Here is a 23221-nt window from a genome sequence, read left to right on the forward strand (position 1 = left end):
TTCCCTCTTATTTGCCCGCTCGTTTATACGAGGCAGACCTATGTCCTCAGCTCTGCTTGCCACCCCTCAACCCCCTCACTTGATACTCCGGCTTCTTTTCGTCTCCCTGCCCGCCGGTCTCTTGACTCGAGGCATTGACGCCTCCCAGCGTGAAGCCTTCTTTCTAGCCCCGACTCTCATATGTCCCAGAGCGCCACCTTTTTTTTTCGCCGCTGCGGCATGGCACCATAGCATTCGCGGGTGAAGCACGCAACCGACCACATGGATCCAGTACTCGCCTGCACTTGTAACAGTTACGTGAGCCATGCACAGTATGGTGGACAAGCACTCTGGATGGAGCAGACACACACACTGACACGCACGCACATGATACAGCCAGCCACTGCTGGGATATCCCCTCCCCTGCCGGAACTGCGTATAGGCACATGTACTTGTACCTCCTTCAAGTCCATCGTCGCCTCTACCCTTGCCTTCCATCTCGCTCCGTGATGGCTGCCAGCACGTACATACATGCTGCTACAGTACAGTACAGTAGTGCCATGATCGTGTACCTACTAGCACGGCGGCCACTATTGCGTTGTCCCAGTTTACCCGCGAGTTGCGTGGGCTCTTTTGACCGGGGCGACTCCCCTCCCCCCTGACGGGCTTTTGTTCCTAAACTCTCTCGGTCCGCACCTTGTTAAATTGGCCGTCGTTCTCACCGTTCTTTGGAAGCACGAGCATGGGGGTTAACTGCTGGATCCGTAGCTAGTATATGGGCCTCTTCACCTTGCCCACTCTAGGCTGGGGACCAGATCGCCCCCCCCCCCAGAGCAGACGTCTCCCCAGAAGCTCAGGCACCTGCTGGTGATTTTTTTATTATTATCCGGATTGACTTGTCTTTTGTTCCTGCAGCCAATGGGCCCTGACGGCATCTCTGTGAGCCGACAGCCGGATGGCTTACAGCGTTTGATTGAAGTAAATGGAAACGGTACTGCTGGGTTAGTGCCTATAAGCTTTACGTATAATAAGATGAGTACTTGACTGCATTCATTCTCGTGATGTAGGTAGGTTTACACGTCAATTACTATTTATTCCATTCTTGCTTGATTCTGGCCTTGGTCCTCGGGTTGCAAGGGTTCGTTGTCGGTAGTGGTACAACAAGTCCTACTCTACGCGAGACCCCGGTCGCTTGTTGTGCTTGGCCTGTCCCCATCACATCGCGTTGAGCTGTTAATGCATGTCTCTGATCATCCTGGACCTTGTTCCAGCTTGTACCCAGCAGTGTAGCAGTACAAGGACCAAGTATTCTACTTGCCTGTCTCTGCAAGCCTTCCGGAGAAGGTCTTTTCAATCTTGGAGCACTGACCAGCCAGTGGCTTGAGAGTTTGAGATGCCTACTTGTACACGGAGGCTCATTGGAGAGAGATGTGCCTGGTTATGCAGCAGAGAAGAAGAGAGGGCGTGTACAGTAGCAGGCAGCAAGCAACAAGCAACAAGTAGAGCCACAAGTACCCCGAAGCCTCGTCTCCATTTGCCATCCCTGGAGCCCGTGGCCGAGGCCTTGCGGGAGTTGATGTGCGAGCATTTCGCAACTCGGCCGGGGCCAGACACGCTTTTACGTTGCAACCCGCCTGCTGAGGCCATGACTTGGCATATAAGCCAGGACTTGGTCACATTTCATGTTTTTTCTCTCTCTCATCCCGCCGTCACTTTTTTTTAGGCTTGCCGGAGTCTAAGCGCATACATACAAGCAGAGCCCGTACCTACATATCGGCCCTGGTTGTGGTTTCTCCAGTTGAAGTGGAGGTTCCAGTACAGACTGCAGCCCGCTCTCATTCAACTCTTTCTGCCCTCTCTCTGCCTTGCTTGTATCTCGGTGACAAACATCTCTTGTTCACTCGTCTACTGCTTGCTTCTTCTCGGCTTCCTTCGGCTTTTGTCGATTTTCCGAATCTCTCAACTCCCAGCTCTCAATTCACATCCTCCCGTCCCGTGATCCATAAGGCCACGGCCCAGCCGAAGCTCGCTAATCGGTCGCGACGCCTGGACTTGTGCTGAACCCGCCCCCAGAGAGCTCCAGCGCTGCCATAGCGCTAGACAGGGCCCAAAACGCGGCTTCACAGCGGCCCACCCGCCGCCAGCGCACCGTACAGGCAGCACCAGCGCCCGTGGCCCCGGTCAGCACTCAAGGGAACCGGCTCTGGAACGCTGAGGCTGGAGACGGCAAACAATTCAACCAGACGTCAAATTGACTGAGCAAGGTACGGACAGTTGCCAGGTACCGGTACCAGCCCCAGTGCCCGTACCTGTACTTGCACGCATGGCGGCAGTACTTGCCATCGCCCCGGCACCGACCGCCTGCACCACTTCTTTTTATTTCCTCCCGCACGTCTAACCGCTGCTACCGCCGCTAACTCGAAAAAAGCTAGGAAATAAAAACAAAAAATAAAAATATTAATCAAGGAACCAAGGACGAGAGAGAAAGAGGCAAGAACGCAAACAGAGATAATAGCCGCTGGTGCTCTAGACTTTTTTTTTATTCTTTCCCCCTCCTAGCCTTTCTTCTTCTTATCTTGCATTTTGCATTGATCTTTAATATCTTGTCCTCAAAAACATTTAATCCAATTCACTTGCTTGCTCCATTGCCCAGCAGCAGCACTTGCACACTTCAATATTAACCGGACCTCCATCACAGTGGACACCAGCACCACCAGCGCCGGCCGGTGCCACTGAAGCTGCCGCTAAACACACCAGACGCAGCTGCCGCCCGCTGTGACGCCGCAAGAGCTCGCTGATCGATCACGGCAACCCTTTGACCTCGACCTCGACCTCGACTCTCGACTCTTCTTCCTCCTCCACACACTTCCAACTCTGCTGGTTCCGGCTGCCCTTGCGGAGCACAGGCATGTTCCAGGCTCAGCCAACGCCCTATTCAGGCTCCTCCTACTCGCCCTTCCCCTATGGCATAGCGGCAGCAGCTCCCCACAGCCTCGACTTTCTGTTCCCCACCGGAGCTGGCGCTGGAGCTGGCGCTGGAGCTGGCGCATCGAGCGGTGGCTTTCAAGTCTACCCGCCCTACAGCTCTTCGTCTCCGCATCACCAGCACCAGCACCAGCAGTTTGCCCTGCGACAGCGCCTCGATCGAAGCGGCAGCCCCGTCATCAAGATGGAGGACCAGGACGCCGGCCTGCACGACATGGCCGCGCAGCAGGCGGCGGCCGAGCGATTCCAGCCAGGCCTCGAGGTGCGTAGAACTTGGGGAGAGAGAATCGACCAGTGGAGAGTGAATAGCACCTCTGGGTTGCGACGCAGCAGCAGTCTATGAGAGGAGCTGCTCGGCGAATGAAGGGATCCTCAGAGGAAAAAGAGGGCATTGCTAACGTCTTCTGCTTCCAACAGGGCCCGTTTGTCGGCGAAAAGACGCCGAGCGACGCCATCACCCAGGAGTACGCCAAAGCCGACCCGGTATACGTCGAAAAGACCATTGTTTGTCTCCCTTGTCCCTCCCCGTCCCTCATCCTCGATCAATCAAGTGAGAAGCTGTCAACATGGCGGAAAGGCGAGCTGGATTGAAACCACAGGACAACAAGACAACAAACCCACAGAAAACAAGACGAGACGCAAGAGGATGAATGACATGTCATGACAAGTGCCGATGCTGACTGCTTTCTTTCCCCCACTTCAGGCTCTGCCCCAGACATACTCCCACTATCGCCAGATCAAGGGTGATGGAAACTGCGGATGGCGCGGTGAGTCGAGCCTGGCCTGCTCTTCTTTCGTACCCTGCTAATGACAAGCTTCTCCAGCCATCGCATTCGCCTACTACGAGAAGCTCATCGACCTCGGAGACCAAGCCCGGATCGAAGGCGAGGTGGCCCGCCTCATGAGCCTCGGCTCCATGCTCTCCAACATTGGCCGCTACGAATACCACGAAGACTTTGCCGAAGAGGCTCACGGCTTGCTGCGAGATGTTGCTGCCAACATTGCAAACCCGGGCCTGGCTCGAGTCATCTTGCTCCAGCGTTTCAACGACAACACCGTCGAGGCAAACATCATCTACTACTTCCGCATGCTGGCCGCCACCTATCTCAAGGGAAATGCAGCCATCTACGACCCCTTTGTTGCCGACCATGGAGGAATTGCGGCATACTGCTCGCAGGCGATTGACATTGTCAACCGTGAGATTGAGCACCTGGGCATCGTTGGCTTGGCCAACCTGCTGCTCAAGCCAATCGACTTCGTCTTGGAGGTTGCTTACCTGGACCGCAGCCCCGGCAGCCAAGTTAATCGCTATCGCTTCCCGGAAGAGGCCAACGAGCAGGACCCGGCAGCTCTTGGGCCTACGATATATCTGCTCTATCGCCCCGACCACTACGACATCCTGTACCGCACGCCACCCGTCCAGGCTCCGTCGACTCTCGCTTCCAATGCTGCTGATGTACAGGTAAACCGAGTCTCTAGCCTGACTAACAATCTTGCCATCCATGCGGTTCCTGGCGGCGAGGCGGGCTTCCCGGGAGCCAACATGGATATCCTTTCCATGCTACCTGGCTTCGGCATGAACTCGCTGGGTCCAATGACTTCCATGCCCGAAATATCGCCCATGACGCCGCCCATGGCCAGTCCTGTTGACGACCGTTATATATCGTCGCAACAGCAACCTTCGTGGGCGACGCCGTTTCCCGAGCCCGTGCCCTCTCAGGTTGCACAGCAGCAACCGCCACCCTCATTCCCCCCCTGTAGTCTCGCCAGCTCCAATGACTCCCAGCACCTCCATGACTCCCAGCCCGACAATGATGAACGCCACAAGTATCAGGAGCAACAGCAGCAGCAGCAGCCACCTCCCTGGGCTTGTTTCGAATGTGCGGCCGGCGGATCACACTCCTGGGTACCGCATAGTGTTTAACCCCTTCCAGCTGGAGTATGACGAGAGTAGGACTACTACCGTTAGAGACACAGTAGACCAAGCACCGAGGAGCACTACTTTTAAGAACAGCGTGTGGAACAAGGCGCACTATGGCAACCCCGATTTCCACCCAGAAGAATACGTTCCGGATGACGACCACTCGGACGGCCGTGGCAGCGGACGAAAACGGCGGAAGGATTCATGAGATTTTTGTGACACGCGCACTACTCACACCCGTTGATGGGATTCAAGAGCTCAGCTTTGAGCTTTTTCATTTGATCTCGGCCATTGCCAGGCAAGTTGAAAACAATATTTGCCAAGATCGAACTGGTTCAGCAGAACGAAGTAAGAAAGACAGATACAGCATAAGATGGTCGATATAAGTAAAGCGAAAGGCTCTTGATCGCTTCCAGCTACATGGGTGGAGAAGATTACTTTTTTTTTCTTTCTTTTTCTTGCGAGGATTGATATGCTTCTTTGCATCATTTGGCAGGCATGGCATGCTTCTTTTTGTTGCGGGACCCAGCTTTGTCTGCTTACCGCATTTTTCTTAATGATGGAATGCTTGGATGAAGTTGAGATGAAACTACCTATGGATGGCATGGGTGAGAGAGGGAGAGGGGGAGTGAAGCGAGGCTGATTCAATGTCCAGCCTGGGGGAAGATTCGCAGGGCAACCGAGCCCATTATTTGTACCAGCGTTATTTGGCTTTTGCTGCCCCGTTCTCTTTTTTTTTCTTGTCCCCGAGGCAATCATGGAGGGTATGTCAAGGCGGTGGCGATATGGCGGAGGTTTAAGATTCTTGTTATATTATGATACGTCATAGCATCGGCGTTTTTGGGAGACCAGGTCGGAGGAAACTACTAAATGCAATCACTGCTTGTTCTATCCTCTGCTCCGCGCTTATGCTTTTGATTCTTCCTGTTGGTCTGCTACGTGTGTTGTGTCTGTTGGATAGCCGAGGCTGACGTTGAAGTTGTTGCAGCTGTTGCTCCTGGGCCTTGCCTACCTAAGCAGGTAGTATCCTGCTAAGATGACTTGCATTGACGAGACCACAGATACATTGAAGTTCCATAGCATGTGCCCTGAGTAAGACAGCCAGTACTACCCAAGGTATCAGGCTGACAGTGCACACTTGCGTTGGATTGCGGTGGATTCTGGCATACCCGAGTCTGAATCCCCGCCTAGACAATGAGTGGATGGAGCCTCGTTATGCGTCGTACAGCATGTTGATTTATTGTGTCTTGGGAACTGGGGCTTGGTGTTTCGATGCCAAGACGGCGAGGCCGGAGTTGCATTGGAAGGTTGCGACGGGTGGTGGTATTGTATGGATTTTTATATAGAGTGGTCTATCATGGTGTTGTTGTATGAGAACAGAGTAATGTTGTATAGAAAGATTGTGTCACTGGAGCCGTTTTCCAATGGGTTGTGAGAATTGTTGTTTATAGTTTTGTAATCAATCATGGATGGGGTGTGTTATTATAATCTTTCGCTTCGTCTCCGACTCTGTTGTCTTGACGTATAATATCCGAGGCTGCTGGTTACAATTTTTAATGTAGAGTACACATTCCAACGCTGATTCTATGCAATTGAGGCTCTTGGTTTCTGCTTTCCTGTTGTAGGGCATTTGGAATCGCCAATACAGGCCGTCTCCATTGCATAGGCAGCGACATTTTGTCTCCAGGGCTGTGGTCGACGTGGTCTTATCTGCATTGTATCCTGTATCGTCCCAACAGCAACACAAGCCTTTACATGAGTCTAGCCTGCTGGTGGCCAATAACAGCACTGGTAGAGAGGTACTATGCTGCTTGTAGCACAATGTCATCGTACTGTAGCATTTGTGTTTCTTTGTAAGCAGTGATGTGCATGTGGTTGGATTGCGAGTCTTTTGTCTTATGTGCATATCCGCGAGCCATGGAGCTGCTTGATTGCGGGTTTTCGTGTAGTAGTTGCTACATGACACGCTCGCCCGTTATTATGGAGCGCGGAAGTTGTCTCGTTGTGACAAGAGTCTTGTAACGCGGAGATTTTCTGAAAGGAGGGGGGGGGTTCGAGTTTGACAGCGGCACAGAGAGAGAAGAGGAAGAGAAAACTACGCCTCTGCTCCATGACATTGGTTTCGGAATAAACCCATCTGGTTCCCTTGGCTACGGACCGCCGCGCGTCATTGTCCAAAGTCCATTTCCAACGGGTTTGTTCTGGCGGAAGGGGTCTCTTTCCGGTTTGGCAGGATATGCAGCAACGGCTTAAACCGCATGGGAGGTCCAGCCAACGGGCGGAAGCAATCCCCGTTAGGGACTGGAAGAGACAGGCCCCCCTGACTAACTACGGTTGCAGTGCATCTAGGGCGTGCATATCACGCATGTGCTCTCTTTATGGGTGGACGGCAGAGAAGAGAAGGGACGAGATGGCGGGCCAGTAGGATCCATCTCCGGCGGACGGTTTTGCTGCAGTTGGTTGATGGCTTGGAGGCGATGGATGGTGTTGCTGCTTGTTGGATGGGTTTTTGGTGTTTTGTATCAGATGAAAAGTGATATCATATGCAGGTGAATTGTGACATGTTGTTGGTAGAGCGCATACAGCACCTACTTTGGGGCAAGGCAGCAGAGTTTTAGGACGAACTCTCTTGCTGGCTATGCCTGTTGAAGACGTACCTAGGGACGCAACTCCGGCAAGGGAGGTGCGCTGGTTTAGTTATCAGAAGTTGACCGCATTCGCTTAACCACGCGTGGGGAAGACACAAAGATGGACAGTTTTGTCTGAGCAGCAAATCCTCCAGCGTTGCAGCGGCAGACGGCCATTGCAATAGCCGGGGCCATGCAATAGCCGGAAGGATGAGATGATGCACGCTGCGCCGTGATGGAGTCTTTCTCTTCTCCAACGTGAGACAACAAGACGCAATGCAGCTATTAGGCCGAGCAATTCTTGGCGGGGATTCTGCTGACTGGAGTAACAGAAGCGAAGGGAAAGACGGCTTGTCTCATCTCTGCAGAGGGAAGAGAAGAGATTGGGTAATGAAATGAAGCAGGACGGATGGATTTGATTCCGTGACTTGTTCGACCAACAGCAGTAGACATGTCATATAGACGAGGGCATGTATACTTATTGGATGTTATTACGGCTAGGCCCCGAGCGACAAGGAGGTTGATTGTTGCAGATATAGATGCAGATGTAGATGGAGATGGAGACGGCCTTTTAGGTAATAAACGGCAAAAAGGGCAAGCAGCCTTCCATCAACATCGTCGAGGCATCTTCTCGGCGGGACATTTGTTACAAAAAAAGGGACAATCCTTGTGCCGGGCTGTCAAAAGACCATTTCCAGCAACAAAAAAGGGTTACTATGCCCGATTTTTTCCCCTGGGGCTGATAGGCCACGACGGGCCTTTTCTGCAGCAACCCCCCCTGTCCGTATCGCTCATTATTTGACGCGGGATTGGGGGCTCACGTTTTTTTTTTTTTTTTGTCTTTTTTTGTTATTATCGTATTTTTGACGTGGCTTTTTTTTTTTAATCTATTTTAATTAACTTTTTTTTCTTTTCCTTTTCTGTTCCGTGTTTCTGCCGTCCTTGATCTTTTTTTTTCTTTTCCTGTAATTGTCTTGTCTTCCTCTTTCTGTTTCTTCCTTGGATTTGATGCAGCTTTTTGTTATTTATTTCCTCGATTGACAAACACGCTTGTTCTACGAGGCACGTTTTTTGCTTTCTAAGAAGCCATTTCTCTCCGATTTTATATCATTTCAACGGCAGGCGACAACTGCTGCCTTTTCTCTGTCAAGACAGGCCATTGACCACATGCAACTCCCGGCTTCCAAAATTAAGTCGGTTCTCTTCTTCATCTCGCTCCGCGCGACTCAGTCTATTATTAGCCCGTCTGCCGCTGCCCAACATCACGGAGATTCGAGCCGGGCAAATTGTTTCTTCATTTACTTGACGGTGGACAAGGTACTGATGTCACCAAACACCAACGCAAGTATTGCCTTGTAATTGCATCTACCAGGGTCTTGACTGTCATCTCACGTTTGCTCACATCACCTGACGGGCTGTTCAAGCTGAGCATAATCGCCACGTGGAGACTCTGACCAGCCTTGTTTGTCTTGGTTTTTTTTTTCTTCTTCTTCGCCAAGGAGCAAGGGGGTGTGAGAAAGGGCTGCTGTCGTGCTATTACTACTACTAGTTATCCCCCGGCTCTGAAGCCCAACTTGACGCAATCGCAGTTGTATACGCCGAGATACAAACGGCAACGACGAGACTAATAAAATAAAATTGGACAAGCTCGCGGCTCCAGGTTTTGTCTAAATTGGGGCGGGTGGTAGTCCAGCTCCACATCAATCCTACTATCAATTACGGATACTAGCACTGCTAATCGCGGCGGCACACCGAAGACGTCCAAAGGGGGTTGAGACGAGACTGAAGTGAGGCCAGGGATAGAGATTGATAAAAGATTGGGGACAAGCACCAGAGAGTGGCTAAACAGGGGAGAGCAGACAAAGCTTGCTGAGCATCTGCAGCTTTTCAAAGCATCAGCTAAAGTGACGATGGCGGCGACGAGGATGCCTCCCACCGACGAGGGCGTTGAAGACGTCCATCGTCTACACGAAGAAGATGATGGCCATGAAGAAGATCAGGTCAATGAAGAAGAGAGAGAAGAAGAAGAAGAGCTCGACGACGACGACGACGCCACGGCCAGCGACTCCAACTCCAACTACTCGACGGCCTCGGAAGACGCCCTGCCGCCCATCCACGCCTACGGCCACGTCTACCACGGCTCCGGCCGCATGGTGACGCCCAACGACCGCCACGAGAACGCGCGCCAGGGCCACCAGCACGAGCTCTTCACGCTGTGCCTCGGCGGCGCCCTGACCTTTACCAAGCTGCCCCTGGACAAGCTCGAGCTGGACCCCGAGGCCTCGCCCTTCCACATCCTCGACGTCGGCTGCGGCGGCGGCCACTGGGCCATGGAGATGGCGCTGACCAACCCGCTCGTCGACGTGCTGGGCATCGAGCTGAGCAGCGCCAACCTGCCCAAGGAGGTGCCGCCCAACCTGACGTTTGAGATTGCCGACGCCGCCGAGCCCTGGCCGCCGCGGCTGTACGACTTTGTCCACCTGCGGAATCTCGTCGGCGGCGGCATCCGCGACTGGAAGCGCCTCATTGTGCAGGCCTTTGACCACCTCAAGCCCGGCGGCCAGCTCGAGTTCACCGAGGTCACGCCGCTCTTCTTCGCCGTCGACCCGGACCCGCTGGCCGAGACGCCCTCGGAGGCATCTTCCGGCGGTGCTGGCGACGCGGACAAGCCCCGGGCCGATGTGGGTGCCGCGGCGATCGAGTACGGCGCCGTGTTTGCCGAGATTTCGGCCGCGCAGGGCATCGACTTCGATCCGACGCCCAAAGTACGGCCGTGGCTGGTGGAGGTTGGCGCCGAGAGCGTGAGGGAGCGGTCGGACTGGCTGCCGGTGCGCAACTGGGCACGAGATCCGGTGACGAACAAAAAGGGCGAGATCCTCAACAAGATGCTTGCTCCGGGCTGTGACCACTGGACGCTGCGGATGTTTGGCCTTGCGGGCTGGGAAGAGCAAAAGACGCGCGACTTGCTGGGGCGAGTCATGGAGGAGTACAAGGATCCTCTGCTGAGGAGCTGCATCAAAGTGTATGTGTGGTGACTTTCTATATATGTGTGAGTCTTTGTATGACGCTGACATTCAACTCATGACAGAACATTCATATCTGCAAGAAAACCTTTTGAAAAGAGCAGCAAGCTCAAGGGAGACAGAACTCTCTAACACAAAATCTCGCAACAAGAAACAAAAACTAGAGACTACGGCCTCTTTGATGCTTTCTCGCAGGAAACAAAAAAGAGACGACGAATCATTGCGAAAAAAAAGGGCACGCTAATACAGGGTTCAGCTATCTGAAAAGAAAAGAAAAAAGCAAGTCTAGCCAACACAGTCCCCGCTGGTATCTACGTCTCTTGCTATCGAAAACCACGCGCATCCATGTAGCAATTCATATTTGCCACCAAATCATATATATATATACTCTTCCGTCTTTGACGCCTTACACCCTACACGGACTCGATGTACCGCTTCATCTCCCTGTGGACAGTTAGCTACAGTCATCGAAAAAAAAAAAAAAAGACGAGGGCCTCTTACCAATCCGTTACGGCTTCGTCAAACAGCCGAATCTCATGCTCTCTGGTGCCGCCAAAGTGGTCGACGAAATCATCTCCAAGCACCTCCCTCGCGATGCTGTCCTTGGCCGTGAACTTGGCTGTTGCCTCGCGCAGGCTCTTTGCCAGCCGCGCGCCCGCATCTGAGGAGCCGCCGACATTCTCGCCCATGGCCAGCGGCGGACAGGGGATTTCGAGCTTCTTCTCCACGCCGCGCCAGCCGCAGGCCAAGACAGCAGCGAGCACATAGTGCGGGTTCGTGTCAGCGCCGGGAACGCGAATCTCGAACCGCGTGGCCGAGGCCTTGGCCGTGGGTGGCGCGATGAGGCGGATCGAGGCGGCGCGATGCTCCAGGCCCCACGAGACGGTGACGGGCGCCCAAAAGTTCTCGACCAGCCGCTTGTACGAGTTGATGGTGGGCGCCAGCACGGGCATGATGTCGGGGAGGCCCTCCAGGACACCGGCCAGGAAGTGGCGGCCCAGATCCGACAGGCCGGCAATGTCCTTCCACGGCGCATTCTCGTCGACCGTCTCCCGCGCCAGCAGGTTCTTGCCGCTCTCGTCGACAATGGACACGTGCATGTGGCCGCTGTTGCCGGGCAGGCCCTGCTTGGGCTTGGCCATGAAGCAGGGCGTGATGCGGTGCTGGGCGCCGACGCTCTTGACGACGTACTTGAACAGGCTGGCGCGGTCGGCCATTTGCGCGGCCTCGTTGAACTCGAGGGCGGCCTCGAAGACGCCCGGGCCGGACTCGGTGTGCCAGCCTTCAATGTTGCAGGCGAACTCCTCGCAGGTGTCAAAGACTTGGTAGTACCAGTCCTTGTTGTGGACGGGGCGCGTGAGCGAGTAGCCAAACATGCCCTCGGTGAGCGACGGCAGCTGCTGCGTCGGGTTGTTCTGGAGGAAGGCGGCGGGCGAGGAGGCCGAGTCTGGGGTTTGGAACGTGTAGAATTCGTATTCAGCTAGAGAGAAGATGGAGGTCAATGTGATATTCATATTCATTATAGAGAGATTCCACTCACCCCCAGCCATGGCGCCGTAGCCCTTTTGGCGCAACCGGTCCAGCTGCGTCTGCAACAGCCCGCGCGGGCACGCGCAGATTGGCAGCTTCGTGTCCGGGTCGTGGAACGTAATGAGGAAAAAGGGCACGTTGTCCTCCCACGGTATCCTGCGGAAGCTCTGCAGGTCCGGGATCGCCAGCAGGTCGCGGTAGCCGTTTTCCGCGTTTGAAATCTTGAGCTCGCGCACGTACGTCATGTCGTGCATGTCCCAGCCAAAGATGACGGAGCAGAAGCCGAAGCCGGTGCTGGCGATGGAGAGGAACTTGCTCTTGGAGACGAGCTTGCCGCGCAGGATGCCGTCGACGTCGAGGCCGGCGAGCTTGACTTTGGAGTCGTTGGCGAGGAGGGCCTCGAGGGCGTCGGCTGTGAGGGCGGGTTTGGCCATGTTGAGTGTTGAAGTGAGTGATGAAGAGTCAAGTGTCCTGTTGAGAGGAGGTTGTTGTAGCTGGAGACGAGTTGTGAGACGAGAATAGGGCGGTGATGGTGAAATGGTTACAAGTCAGAACGGAGAGAGGCAGAAATCCAGCAACAGCTATCAGTGGAATGCGACGATGCGCCGATCGATGGCCCAAGACTCGATTCGAACAAGAAAGAATCGCACGCCCACACGGATTCACCAGATCCTTTTCCCTGTAATCGTCGTATGCTCGGATCTCGCGAGCCGGTTCAAATTACGTATCGCAAACTGGACCTCTGACGATCTTCCTGCGGTGTTGGAGACGGCACAAGCCCATGAGGTCCATTTGGAGGGGAATCAGCCTGCGGGGCACGTTGGCCGCGGCTCAGGCAACCAGCGCTGCTGATTTGATTTCCTGCGCGGAGGAGGGGAAAAAACAGGAACCGGAGGGAGGCTAGCCGCAACGGCCAGTCGTTATCAGTTGGAGAAGCGGATCGAGTCATGGTCTTATCTTGTGCGTGTACTGGATGCATGCCATGTGTGATGGCTGCGAGATGAGATGTGTGTGTGTGAGCCTGTATATATGCAATCTAGTACATGCAACGTTGGCATTCCCTGATTAGATACAAGATCTTTGATCATCTACACGTGCACAATATCACAGCAGCATCAACATCCAGCTCAATCTGCCAAACCCCTCCATCCGCTGTCGGAGCCCCTCCACCGCAAATCTAGGGGTCCCCTCCCTGATGGAGCCGGGCATGTCATACTTTGCCCACGGGCCACTAACCAGCCTCGCTGCTAGTCGTGCTTTGGGAAGTTTTCTAGCAACTGCCACAGTGCTGTCGCGATAGGGCGTTGTGCTTGTACGGATGCAGTAATGCTGGGCATCGAGTCCCCTGAGCGCCGTAGTAGCAGCAGCAGCTAGCAGTAATAGAAGCTTCTCCGTCAAGATTCCATTCCTGGCCGCGGCTACTCAAGGCCTCGACAAAACCCCACCGTAGAGACCCAGAGTCAGGTACGACAGATTACGGCAACGCATCAGATGGCCAGGCCAACTCCACCCCTTGCGTTGCGTCCCAAGATTAAAACCCAATCTCAACCTCAACCTCACCGTTGCCACTGCCAGCTCTCTCTTTAACATTGCTCTCTCCGGACTTTGTAAAACAACAAACAAAACACACTCATCAATCATGGTTGGACGTCTGGCTGGCAAAAACGCCATCATCACCGGTGCCGCGGGGTGAGTTTGTCTTTACACCTCTCTTGTCCGACAGACAGATTCATTTGCTGACATGCCATTGCTTCACACAGCGGCATTGGCCTTGAGACGGCCATCCTCTTCGCCAAAGAGGGCGCCAATGTCCTGCTGGCCGACATCTCCGAGCCCGCCCTCGAAAAGGCCGTCGCCAAGGTCAAGGAGCTCGTCCCCGCGGCCCCTCGCCTGGAGACGCGAGTAAGTCATGGTTACACACCGCATCATACATAAATCGATAGTCTGCTCACATTCTTCAGAAATGCGACGTCTCTAAAGAGGCCGACGTCCAGGCCATGATCGAGTCCCTCGACGCCTGGGGCGGCCTCGACGTCATCTTCAACAACGCCGGCATCATGCACGCCAACGATGACGACGCCATCAACACCCCCGAGGCCATCTGGGACCTCACCCACAACATCAACGTCAAGGGCGTCTGGTTCGGCTGCAAGCACGCCGTCCTGGCCCTGCGCCGCAACAAGAAGTCCAGGGGCAGCATCATCAACACCGCCTCCGTCGTCGCCCTCGTCGGCGCCGCCACGCCCCAGCTGGCCTACACGGCCTCAAAGGGCGCCGTCCTGGCCCTGACGCGCGAGCTGGCCATGGTGCACGCCCGCGAGGGCTTCCGCTTCAACAGCCTGTGCCCGGCGCCCCTCAACACGCCGCTGCTGCAGGACTGGCTGGGCGACGACAAGCCCAAGCGCCAGCGCCGCGAGATTCACTTCCCCACGGGCCGCTTCGGCGAGGCCGTGGAGCAGGCCCATGCCGTGGTGTTTTTGGCCAGTGACGAGGCCAGCTTTGTCAATGGCAGTGATTTCGTCGTCGATGGCGGCATGACCAAGGCGTATGTCACGGCCGAGGGACCTGCGGCACCGGCGCCGACCAACAATGCTTTGAAGACGTCTTTGGAGTAGATGGAGATGCTGGCAAGGGATAGATACCATAATGAAATTGTATGAAATCAATTGAGCATGTATTTCTGGCAAGTGAATGAATGCGATTCTCATGTCAAGTGATATGAAATCAAAAAAAGTATATATATTTACATGCATTAGGTAGTATATGCCCAACTCCACCCAAATGTCTCTTATGCTGTATCTACATGTTCTTCTGTCTTATTTTTTCTATCCTAGTTTACGGTTTTTTTCTTTTTTCTTTAACTTTTTCTTGATTTAATCAAACTGCCCCTCAGTGTTACCCTCTCCCATGCTCCGGCTGCTCGAGTTGCCGCTCTGGATGGCTCCCAAAATGCCATCAATGTAGCTCGCGCCACTCCACTTCTGGTGCGTCAAGACGTCGCAGCCAAGCTCCTTCTCCCGCCTCTGCACAACCTCGACATATGCCTTCATGCCGTCCGTCTTGAACTTCTTGGCCAGCTCGTTTGTGATTGTGGCGGTCGAGTGCAGGCCGGCCAGGGAGATGAGCTGCAGCGTGAAGCCCTCCTTGGCAATGTCCCAGATGAAGGACTTGAGGCCCTCCTCGGAGAAGCCGTGGGCCATCCAGTTGAACGACGGGGAGAGGTTGTAGACGAGCGACTTTCCAGGGTTGACGGAGCGCACGGCACGGCCCAGCTTGGCGGCCACCTCGACGTTGGGGTCGCCCGTCTCGACCCAGAGCAGGTCGGCGTAGGGGGCAAACGCCAGCGCGCGCTTGGTGGCCGCCTCCATGCCGGCCCTGAAGTGGTAGTAGCCTTCGCGGGTGCGCGGCACGTCCCAGTTGAAGTAGACGGGCGTCTCGGTGAACTGGGAGGCGAGGGCGCGGCGGCGCGAGATGCCCATGTCGCGATCCAGGGCCGTGGCCGAGAGATACTCGTCAATCTTGGCCTGCGAGACGCCCTCCTTCTTCATGTGCGCGACGGCAGCCTCGTCAAAGGTGACGAGCGTGCTGCTCTTGACCCATTTGGCCTCGAAGACGTCGATCTCCGCGCCCGTGGCGCCCCTGGCCTCCATGCTCTGCAGCGTCTCGGCGAGGGGCTCGACGGCGGGGTCTGCGATGCCCAGGATGAACTCGTGGTCGCGCACGTCGATGGCCGACGAGATGAGGCGGCCCGACTCGGAGTCGGTGCGGGCAATGACCAGGTTCTCGGAGCCCATGACGTCCCACTGGAAGCGCGCGGCGTTGAGGCGGTTGATGTGCTCGCCCGTCGGCACCAGCACCTTGCCCGCCAGGTGGCCGCACTTCTTGCCGCCGTGCAGCTGGTCCTCAAAGTGCACCGCCGCCGCGCCGTTCTCGGCAAACAGCTTGGCCAGCTTGAGCACGGCCGAGAGCCCGCCGTGGCCGGTGTCTCCGTCGGCGATGATGGGGCGCAGGTAGTCCGTGTAGGGCGTCTTGGAGCGCTCGTCGGGGCTCATCTTGCGGCGCGTGTCCCACTGCTTGCGGTCGTGCATGGACTGGGCCTTGGCCAGGCGCTGTACCTGGTTGGGGACGGTGTTGTAGGGGTAGTCGCCAAAGTCGGGCGACACCTCGTTGGTGCTGGTGAGGACCGAGGAGCAGGCCCAGCCGGAGATGTAGAGGACCTCTTGATGGGGAGCTTGCTGCGTCATCTGGACGGGGTCGATGGCGCCCACTGGTGATGTCAAGTCAGCTTCCCGCCTGTTGCTCTACGCTGCTTTGCTTCCCTCGACTTACTCGTGTGGATGGGCTCGCCCTTGGCCTCGCGCTCGCGGATCAGGTTGAAGAGCTTGGTGGCCATGACGGAGCTGGGATACCGAAAGTGCTGGCTGCCGCGCTTCGAGGCCACGTCTGCGGCGCTGTACGGGCGTCGAATGCCGGCAAATCGGGGAGACGCCCACCACTCCTCAATCTCCTTGACCTGCGCCTCGTACAGCGCATCTTCAGCAGCGCCGGCCTTTTGCGCCTCGGGCAGCAGCTGGTATGAATCGGCCGGCGGGAGGGAGTTGGAGGGCGCTGAGGCAGCCATGCGGGCGGTGGTTGCGATGGCGCGGATGGCGACGGCGCGGGGGATGGTTCGGCGGAGGGCGACAGAGGCGGAGGAGGAGATGAGAGCGCTCGCCCGCTGAGGAGCTCTTGAAGCTATTCGCATCATCGTGATGCTGTTGTGCGGAAGAAGCAAAGTGAGGAGGGTAGCTGAGCTGATGGAGCAGATACCCTTTATTCGCGCTAACCGAGGCAAAAACAAAAGATGAAAGATGCCTTGTCAATTTATATTTTACAATATTTTTTTGATTTTCTGCGTCATATCCTCGCAACACATCATTTCATTTATTTAATTTCCTCTATTTCAAAGCGAGGCAAAACAGCTGAATCGGCTGCACCCCAGACACCCCAGACAGAGGGCCGATGCAGGCCAAATTGGCCAATCAGCAGCCGCGGGGCTACCGGCGGGCCGAGCGGCGACGGCTTTCTTCGGCTGTTTGAAAGCGGTGACGGACGAGGAGGCCGAAGCTGCGGTTTGGGCGTGTTTTTGGCGACTTGGCATTTCCTCGGGGACATGGAGGGGGAGAGTTTGAAGACAAGGTTTTTTTTGTTGCCGAGCGTGGGGTTTATCTCTTCTCTTCTTCTTGTTTTTTTCCTTGTTCCCGTTTCATCATCTTTGTTGGAGGAACCAGAAGCTGTAAGTGCTGTCCCATTCCCCGGATTATAGGGCATAGCATGTGCTACAGCTACAGGCAGCACGTACTTATAGCTAACCGAGTGCCCCGCCATCAGCTTCGGCTCAACATCATCAGCATCAACAATGGCTCTCAACCTCACCTCGTCTGCCCGGGCCCTGCGCTCGTTCAAGGTTGGTCACGACAGCATCAATTCAGCCCTGGGAACGTTCAATTGACTCTCTTCGCAGCCCTACACTCGCGCCGCCCTCCTCGCCAACGCCGCGCGATGCTACTCCACCGCCGAGCCCGACCTCAAAACGGTCCTCAAGGACGTCATCCCCGCCAAGCGTGAGCTGCTCAAAAAGGTCAAGGCCCACGGCGACAAGGTCATTGGCGAGGTCAAGGTCGAGAACACGCTCGGCGGCATGCGCGGGCTCAAGGCCATGGTCTGGGAGGGCTCCGTGCTCGACGCCAACGAGGGCATCCGCTTCCACGGCCGCACCATCAAGGACTGCCAGAAGGAGCTGCCCAAGGGCAAGACGGGCACCGAGATGCTGCCCGAGTCCATGTTCTGGCTGCTGCTGACGGGCCAAGTGCCCTCGGTCAACCAGGTGCGCCAGTTCTCGCGCGAGCTCGCCTCCAAGGCCCAGATCCCGGCCTTTGTCAGCAAGATGCTCGACGACTTCCCCACGGACCTGCACCCCATGACCCAGTTCGCCATTGCCGTCTCGGCCCTCAACTACGAGTCCAAGTTTGCAAAGGCCTACGAGCAGGGCCTCAACAAGGCCGACTACTGGGAGCCCACCTTTGACGACTGCATCTCGCTGCTCGCCAAGCTGCCCACCATTGCCGCCAAGATCTACCAGAACTCGTACAAGGGCGGCGGCGCTCTCCCCGCCGAGGTTGACCTGGAGCAGGACTGGTCCTACAACTTTGCTGCCATGCTCGGCAAGGGCGGCAAGCAGAACGAGGACTTCCAGGACCTGCTCCGTCTCTACCTCGCCCTCCACGGTGACCACGAGGGCGGCAACGTGTCTGCCCACGCCACTCACCTTGTTGGCAGCGCCCTCAGCGACCCCTTCCTCTCTTACAGTGCTGGTCTCCAGGGTCTGGCCGGTCCTCTTCACGGGTAAGTTTTGTCTTGTTGACATGCTCTTCATCACTTGCTGACTTTGGTCCAGTCTTGCCGCCCAGGAGGTGCTTCGATGGATTCTCCAGATGAAGGAGGCCATCCCCGGCGACTACACCGAGCAGGATGTCCACGACTACCTCTGGTCCACCCTCAACTCGGGCCGTGTCGTGCCCGGCTACGGCCACGCCGTCCTGCGCAAGCCCGATCCTCGATTCGAGGCTCTCATGGACTATGCCGCTTCTCGCCCGACCATTGCCAAGGACCCCGTCTTCCAGCTGGTTGAGAAGAACAGCCGCATCGCTCCCGAGGTGCTCAAGAAGCACGGCAAGACCAAGAACCCCTACCCCAACGTCGACAGCAGCTCCGGCGTGCTCTTCCACCACTATGGCTTCCACGAGACTCTGTACTACACCGCCACCTTTGGTGTTTCTCGTGGCCTGGGTCCTCTTGCCCAGCTCATCTGGGACCGCGCTCTGGGTCTGCCCATTGAGCGCCCCAAGAGCATCAACCTCGAGGGTCTTTTGAAGCAGGTTGAGAGCAGCTAAATGCCGAGATAAAAAAAAATACTAATGTTGAATGTCATCTATGTGGGAAAAATGATACGATTAGAGTATTGGGCGGGTCTATGTTTGAGAAAGCAACTGTATATATTACCTCTTAGCTTGTGTGAATAGATGAGCCTTGTTACGCACTTCGATCCAAGGCACGAGATTGTACTGAAAATGCAGGAGAGCAGCAGTTTCGGTTTTGATGGGTAGCATGGGTGGGAGAAATAACCCTTCTATTCGGCTTAAAGTAAATGCGAGGCCTTGAATGGGTAAGCCATCTTGGAATGAAAAGTTGAGCTAGTCATAAGAGAATCCGTGATATCGTCAGCAGGCCTAAGAAGCCGTTCTGATTTTTTTTCTCAGCGTCTAACGACGGCTCTTTCACAAACCATTCGTAACTTAGGGTATTGTATGGTCCTTTCTGTTACCAACCACACAAGTCCTTCTAGTCAGTCTCGCACATGCCAAAAATCATCTTTGTCTATACCGCATCTGACAATGGCTGCTGTCTACGCCGAGACATTGTGAATTGTGAACCCTGCAACTACTAGTAAAGGCAGCTGAGCTTCTCGGCATTATGTGAGGGATCCTACGCTACTGACACTACTCTGGGACTTGACGTGGCTGCACGTGGCATGGCTACAATGAGACTGGATCCTGAAAACGCTGAGCTTTGTTCGTCGCGAATTGGCGTAACTAAGTCACGACTGATAACCTGATGATGGCTAGATGGGTCTTGAGTTGTATGGAAACTTTATCAGACACTGAGTTGGGTTCTTGAGTTGCAGTATAGATACTTGCACCTCCAAATATATACGTTACATCACAGAATTAGGAGGAAATATTGTGATTAGCTGGCGGCATGTAGCGTTAATCTCCGTTCCGCAGCACCATGGATTGAGTTGTGCGAGATATACAGACCTATCTTCTAGAACGTAGATATGAATTTAGTATAAGCACTATTGACCAATACCTCCTTCCGAATATCACCTGCCTGTATCGTTGTTTTTGCGTGTACTTGGCTTACCAGACAAACATCTTATTACCCAATTTGGACAACTACCAAGCCAACAGGGTAGTATCAGGAACAAGCGTCATCTTAGATAATAAGTGAGAATGTGCCTTTTGATCTGACCATTTTTAGAACAGTCATCAGCACGAATACAGCACGAGGCTGAAACATTGTATACTACCCCTTTCCCAATCTCACGAAAAGAAAAAGAGTTGTTGGGAAGCGGCTCCCAGAATGTGATATTGCAGCACTCTTTAATCTGACACGGCCTCGTCTAACAAGACAATGGTGTGATACATGCTGCGCTCGTATAGATTATACGGATCACACCGCTTCGAGTTGCCCATGGCGGAGATCATCTTACAATAGACGTTTAGTTGGGCGTGAAGAGCTCTTCTTTGTCTTACGATCCATGGCAACAAGAGGATAGGTCAGCGAACGGAAATGGATCTTTAAAGGCCAATTAGATTCTTCCAAAGGGAGCTGCTGTATGTGGCATTGTTGTCGACGCACTTTGTTTCCATTTCTGTTGAGCCATCAGAACAAGTCCTTCCCCTATTCAGGATCAGCTCATGAATCCCCGTCTTTCGAGAAGCTGCATTATAGCCGAATAGCCGAAGAATATACTCCTTAGAGCATATGCTATTAATGATGCTGACTTGCATTTTTGTATGAGTAATACTCGTATTTGAATCTTTCATCCGGACACATCGTGGAGGAACCGGCGGAGTGCATGTAACCTTAAAATTAGATCCCAGCATAACTTCTCACTTTGACGGGCTAGCAAGGCTTTTTGCCAAGCTTACAACAGGCTTAGGCCAGAAAGATCGGCAGCCAGGGGGCCTAGGAGAGTGCTGACTACTGTCCTACAGCGGATAAGCTGCACGAGTTAGAGTGAATAAGGTACTGCAATTATCGTTAATGTTAAGTCTCTTTGCTTTCTTTATTCCCTTCTACTGCTGTTTAATAATCGAAGCGTCGTTTAGCCCTCTCAATCACCCTGATTCATCAAAACGGCAGTCACTTGACACAGGGATTGTGGATCTTGAGCGTTCGAATGGATCGGCCCCTCAGACCCGGAAAACTATTACCAAAAAGAATCAATGGAAGACGGCCAGAAGCCACAATACGAAGATGCATGACAAAAAGCGCGATTCAGCACTATCCTTGCTCCCCAGAGTAGCGCGTGTCACTTCCCTGCTAGGCTGAGCTTAACGGCCAGGTCCGAGGTTCCTCGATTCTCATCTAGGAAGCTAGATCTTGGATTGACAACCCCGTTCATTTCACTTGCTACAACTGGATAGGCCACACGCATGCTATATGACGATTCAAGCTCGATGGGAACGTTTGTCGATTTGATGCCTGTCCGTCGGCGCCATGCCGCGACAACCGGAACAAGGCTGGCTGGCCCAATGTGTGCAGTCGGCCCTTTTGCCGAATCGAATAGTCTCGCCTCGTCTGGCGGTCGAAATTTGTCCGTCCATATGGGCACCCAGGAACTCACACACTAATGCTGCTGTCACTGGGGAACGGGGTCTAAACTGGCGGCTAGCAAGCTGCTCGTGTGGGGGACCAGGGCCTTTGGGCCATATTCAGCTGCTCCTTTGAGCCTCCTGAGAAAGATGCCCGTCTGCATATCCGTATACGAAGCACATGGCCGTGGACAGACGGAGGAAACTTCCAACGAGCACGGAGCGAGTGGAGAGGCGAGCATGAAGAACGAGGGGCCGAGAAGCCCTTGTGTGGATAGTCGTACGCTACAGTATGCTATGGCTTCTCCGTGGTGAATTTATGAAGACGGCTTACAAGGCTGATCAGGCGCCGCCTGGTGGTTGCGAATTATAAGGGCCTCACCAGATCTCGACAAGTATTAATAGTCCGGCTTGGCATCTGCTTTTCCTCTCGGCTGAGGCCATCACCCAACTCCATCTCCTATACCAGACTACGCCATCTAGTAACAGAGACAAAATCGCAGCCATGCTCTCCAAGCTGCTCCCGCTCGCCGCCTTGGCAGCTGTTCCCGCTCTTGCAGCTCCTACTCCTGCTGCTGCCGGAAACTGCTTCCCCTTTGGCACTGCAACTTTCCCCGGCAACTATGCTGCCCCAAGCACCGCTCTCAACAACTGGTGGTGCCCTCAGTCCGACTTTTATGGCTTCATGGGCTTCTCATATCCTCTCGAGGATAGCACCTGCTCCGACTCTGACAACGGCTACGCTCAGATGAAGAAGGACTTTGCCCAGCAGAAGAAGGACTTTGGTGCGAGCATTGTGCGCATGTACTACCCTACGTGCACGCAGTCGAGCGTCTTTATCAATGCCATCAAGGCTGCCTATGACAACAACATGGGCCTGATTGTCCAGGTCTGGACCAACTTTGGCGGTGGTGTAAGTGTTTGATTATGGATGTTTGCATGTATCAACACAAGTACTGACAAGATGTTTCTAGAATGTCTGGCAGCAGTCCCAGCAGGCCATCTACAACGCCATCAACGACCCCTCCGTCGCGGCAATTGCCCCCTATGTCGTCCACTGGGCAGAGTTCGGCTCCGAGCCCGTTGGCGACGGCATGGACCAGGGCAACTTTGTCAACGACCTCGGCAAGTTCCGCGCCACCCTCAACGCAAAGGGCATCTTGGCCGGAATCAGCGAGGACTGGGACAGACCCGGCACCATGAGCGGCAACAACGGCCAAGGACTCGGTTCCATCGGCGCCGGAGTCAAGGCCAACTCTGACTTTGCTCACATCCACCCCATGCCCTTCTACCACGGCAACAACCCCGAGTCGCAAGCTTGGAGCTACATCCAGTCGCAGATCAACTGGGTCAAGACCAACGTCGGCCTGCCCACCTTTGTTACCGAGACCCAGTGGGCTTGGGGTCCTACCGACCACTATCCCGGACACCAGGACCTTGGCGTCACTCAGTACACCAACTACTGGAAGACTTTTGACCAGAACTGCGCCTACTTCAAGCAGCAGAATGTCGGCTGGTTCCTTCACGCCTGGAGGGGCGAGGATACTTTCGACATCGTGAACCCCAATGGTGGATACATTATCCCCAACTGGAGACCCCAGCAATGCTAAACGATTAATGATGTGATGTTTGTGCCAAGGCGCAATATGACAAGGAAGGATAACCACGGTTCACTGTACATAGCTTTGTCAGCCTTAATACGGCATATATATAAATAGCAATGAATTTTCCAGATAC

The 23221-nt window shown here is 54.6% G+C and overlaps 7 protein-coding genes across 8 annotated transcripts; 5 read left to right on the forward strand and 2 right to left on the reverse strand.

Moving 5' to 3' along the window:
• Nucleotides 1-2887: 2887 nt before the first annotated feature.
• Nucleotides 2888-4888, forward strand: TrAtP1_012066 (uncharacterized protein; the record flags this gene model as incomplete). Its single annotated transcript, XM_066115381.1, has 4 exons — nucleotides 2888-3226; nucleotides 3382-3468; nucleotides 3668-3731; nucleotides 3789-4888. The coding sequence occupies 4 exons, from the start codon at nucleotides 2888-2890 to the stop codon at nucleotides 4886-4888; spliced, it is 1590 nt and encodes a 529-aa protein (XP_065971479.1).
• Nucleotides 4889-9422: 4534 nt separating this feature from the next.
• TrAtP1_012067 (uncharacterized protein) lies at nucleotides 9423-10667 on the forward strand (the record flags this gene model as incomplete). Its single annotated transcript, XM_066115382.1, has 2 exons — nucleotides 9423-10534; nucleotides 10601-10667. The coding sequence occupies 2 exons, from the start codon at nucleotides 9423-9425 to the stop codon at nucleotides 10665-10667; spliced, it is 1179 nt and encodes a 392-aa protein (XP_065971480.1).
• Nucleotides 10512-13135, reverse strand: TrAtP1_012068 (uncharacterized protein). Of its 2 annotated transcripts, XM_014090475.2 has the most exons (3): nucleotides 12076-13135; nucleotides 11037-12015; nucleotides 10512-10979 (listed from the first exon to the last, which is right to left on the reverse strand). In XM_014090475.2, exons 1-3 carry the CDS (start codon nucleotides 12497-12499, stop codon nucleotides 10949-10951), a joined length of 1434 nt encoding a protein of 477 aa, XP_013945950.1. In that variant the 5' UTR covers nucleotides 12500-13135; the 3' UTR covers nucleotides 10512-10948. The 2 variants fall into 2 exon arrangements, with proteins under 2 accessions (XP_013945950.1, XP_065971481.1); XM_066115383.1 differs by having other exon boundaries at nucleotides 10512-12015.
• A 569-nt stretch (nucleotides 13136-13704) lies between these two features.
• TrAtP1_012069 (uncharacterized protein) lies at nucleotides 13705-14680 on the forward strand (the record flags this gene model as incomplete). Its single annotated transcript, XM_014090474.2, has 3 exons — nucleotides 13705-13754; nucleotides 13826-13967; nucleotides 14027-14680. 3 exons carry the CDS (start codon nucleotides 13705-13707, stop codon nucleotides 14678-14680), a joined length of 846 nt encoding a protein of 281 aa, XP_013945949.1.
• A 258-nt stretch (nucleotides 14681-14938) lies between these two features.
• On the reverse strand, nucleotides 14939-16812 carry TrAtP1_012070 (uncharacterized protein; the record flags this gene model as incomplete). Its single annotated transcript, XM_014090473.2, has 2 exons — nucleotides 14939-16332; nucleotides 16395-16812. 2 exons carry the CDS (start codon nucleotides 16810-16812, stop codon nucleotides 14939-14941), a joined length of 1812 nt encoding a protein of 603 aa, XP_013945948.2.
• A 285-nt stretch (nucleotides 16813-17097) lies between these two features.
• On the forward strand, nucleotides 17098-19273 carry TrAtP1_012071 (uncharacterized protein). Its single transcript, XM_014090472.2, has 4 exons — nucleotides 17098-17340; nucleotides 17436-17511; nucleotides 17569-18449; nucleotides 18502-19273. Exons 2-4 carry the CDS (start codon nucleotides 17464-17466, stop codon nucleotides 18995-18997), a joined length of 1425 nt encoding a protein of 474 aa, XP_013945947.1. The 5' UTR covers nucleotides 17098-17340; nucleotides 17436-17463; the 3' UTR covers nucleotides 18998-19273.
• Nucleotides 19274-20984: 1711 nt separating this feature from the next.
• TrAtP1_012072 (uncharacterized protein) lies at nucleotides 20985-23203 on the forward strand. The gene is made up of 2 exons (XM_014090051.2): nucleotides 20985-22397; nucleotides 22459-23203. The coding sequence occupies exons 1-2, from the start codon at nucleotides 21990-21992 to the stop codon at nucleotides 23092-23094; spliced, it is 1044 nt and encodes a 347-aa protein (XP_013945526.1). The 5' UTR covers nucleotides 20985-21989; the 3' UTR covers nucleotides 23095-23203.
• Nucleotides 23204-23221: the final 18 nt, after the last annotated feature.

The sequence above is a fragment of the Trichoderma atroviride genome, chromosome 7 (assembly GCF_020647795.1).
Source record: "Trichoderma atroviride chromosome 7, complete sequence".
In the NCBI taxonomy this organism is placed as follows: Eukaryota; Fungi; Ascomycota; class Sordariomycetes; order Hypocreales; family Hypocreaceae; genus Trichoderma; species Trichoderma atroviride.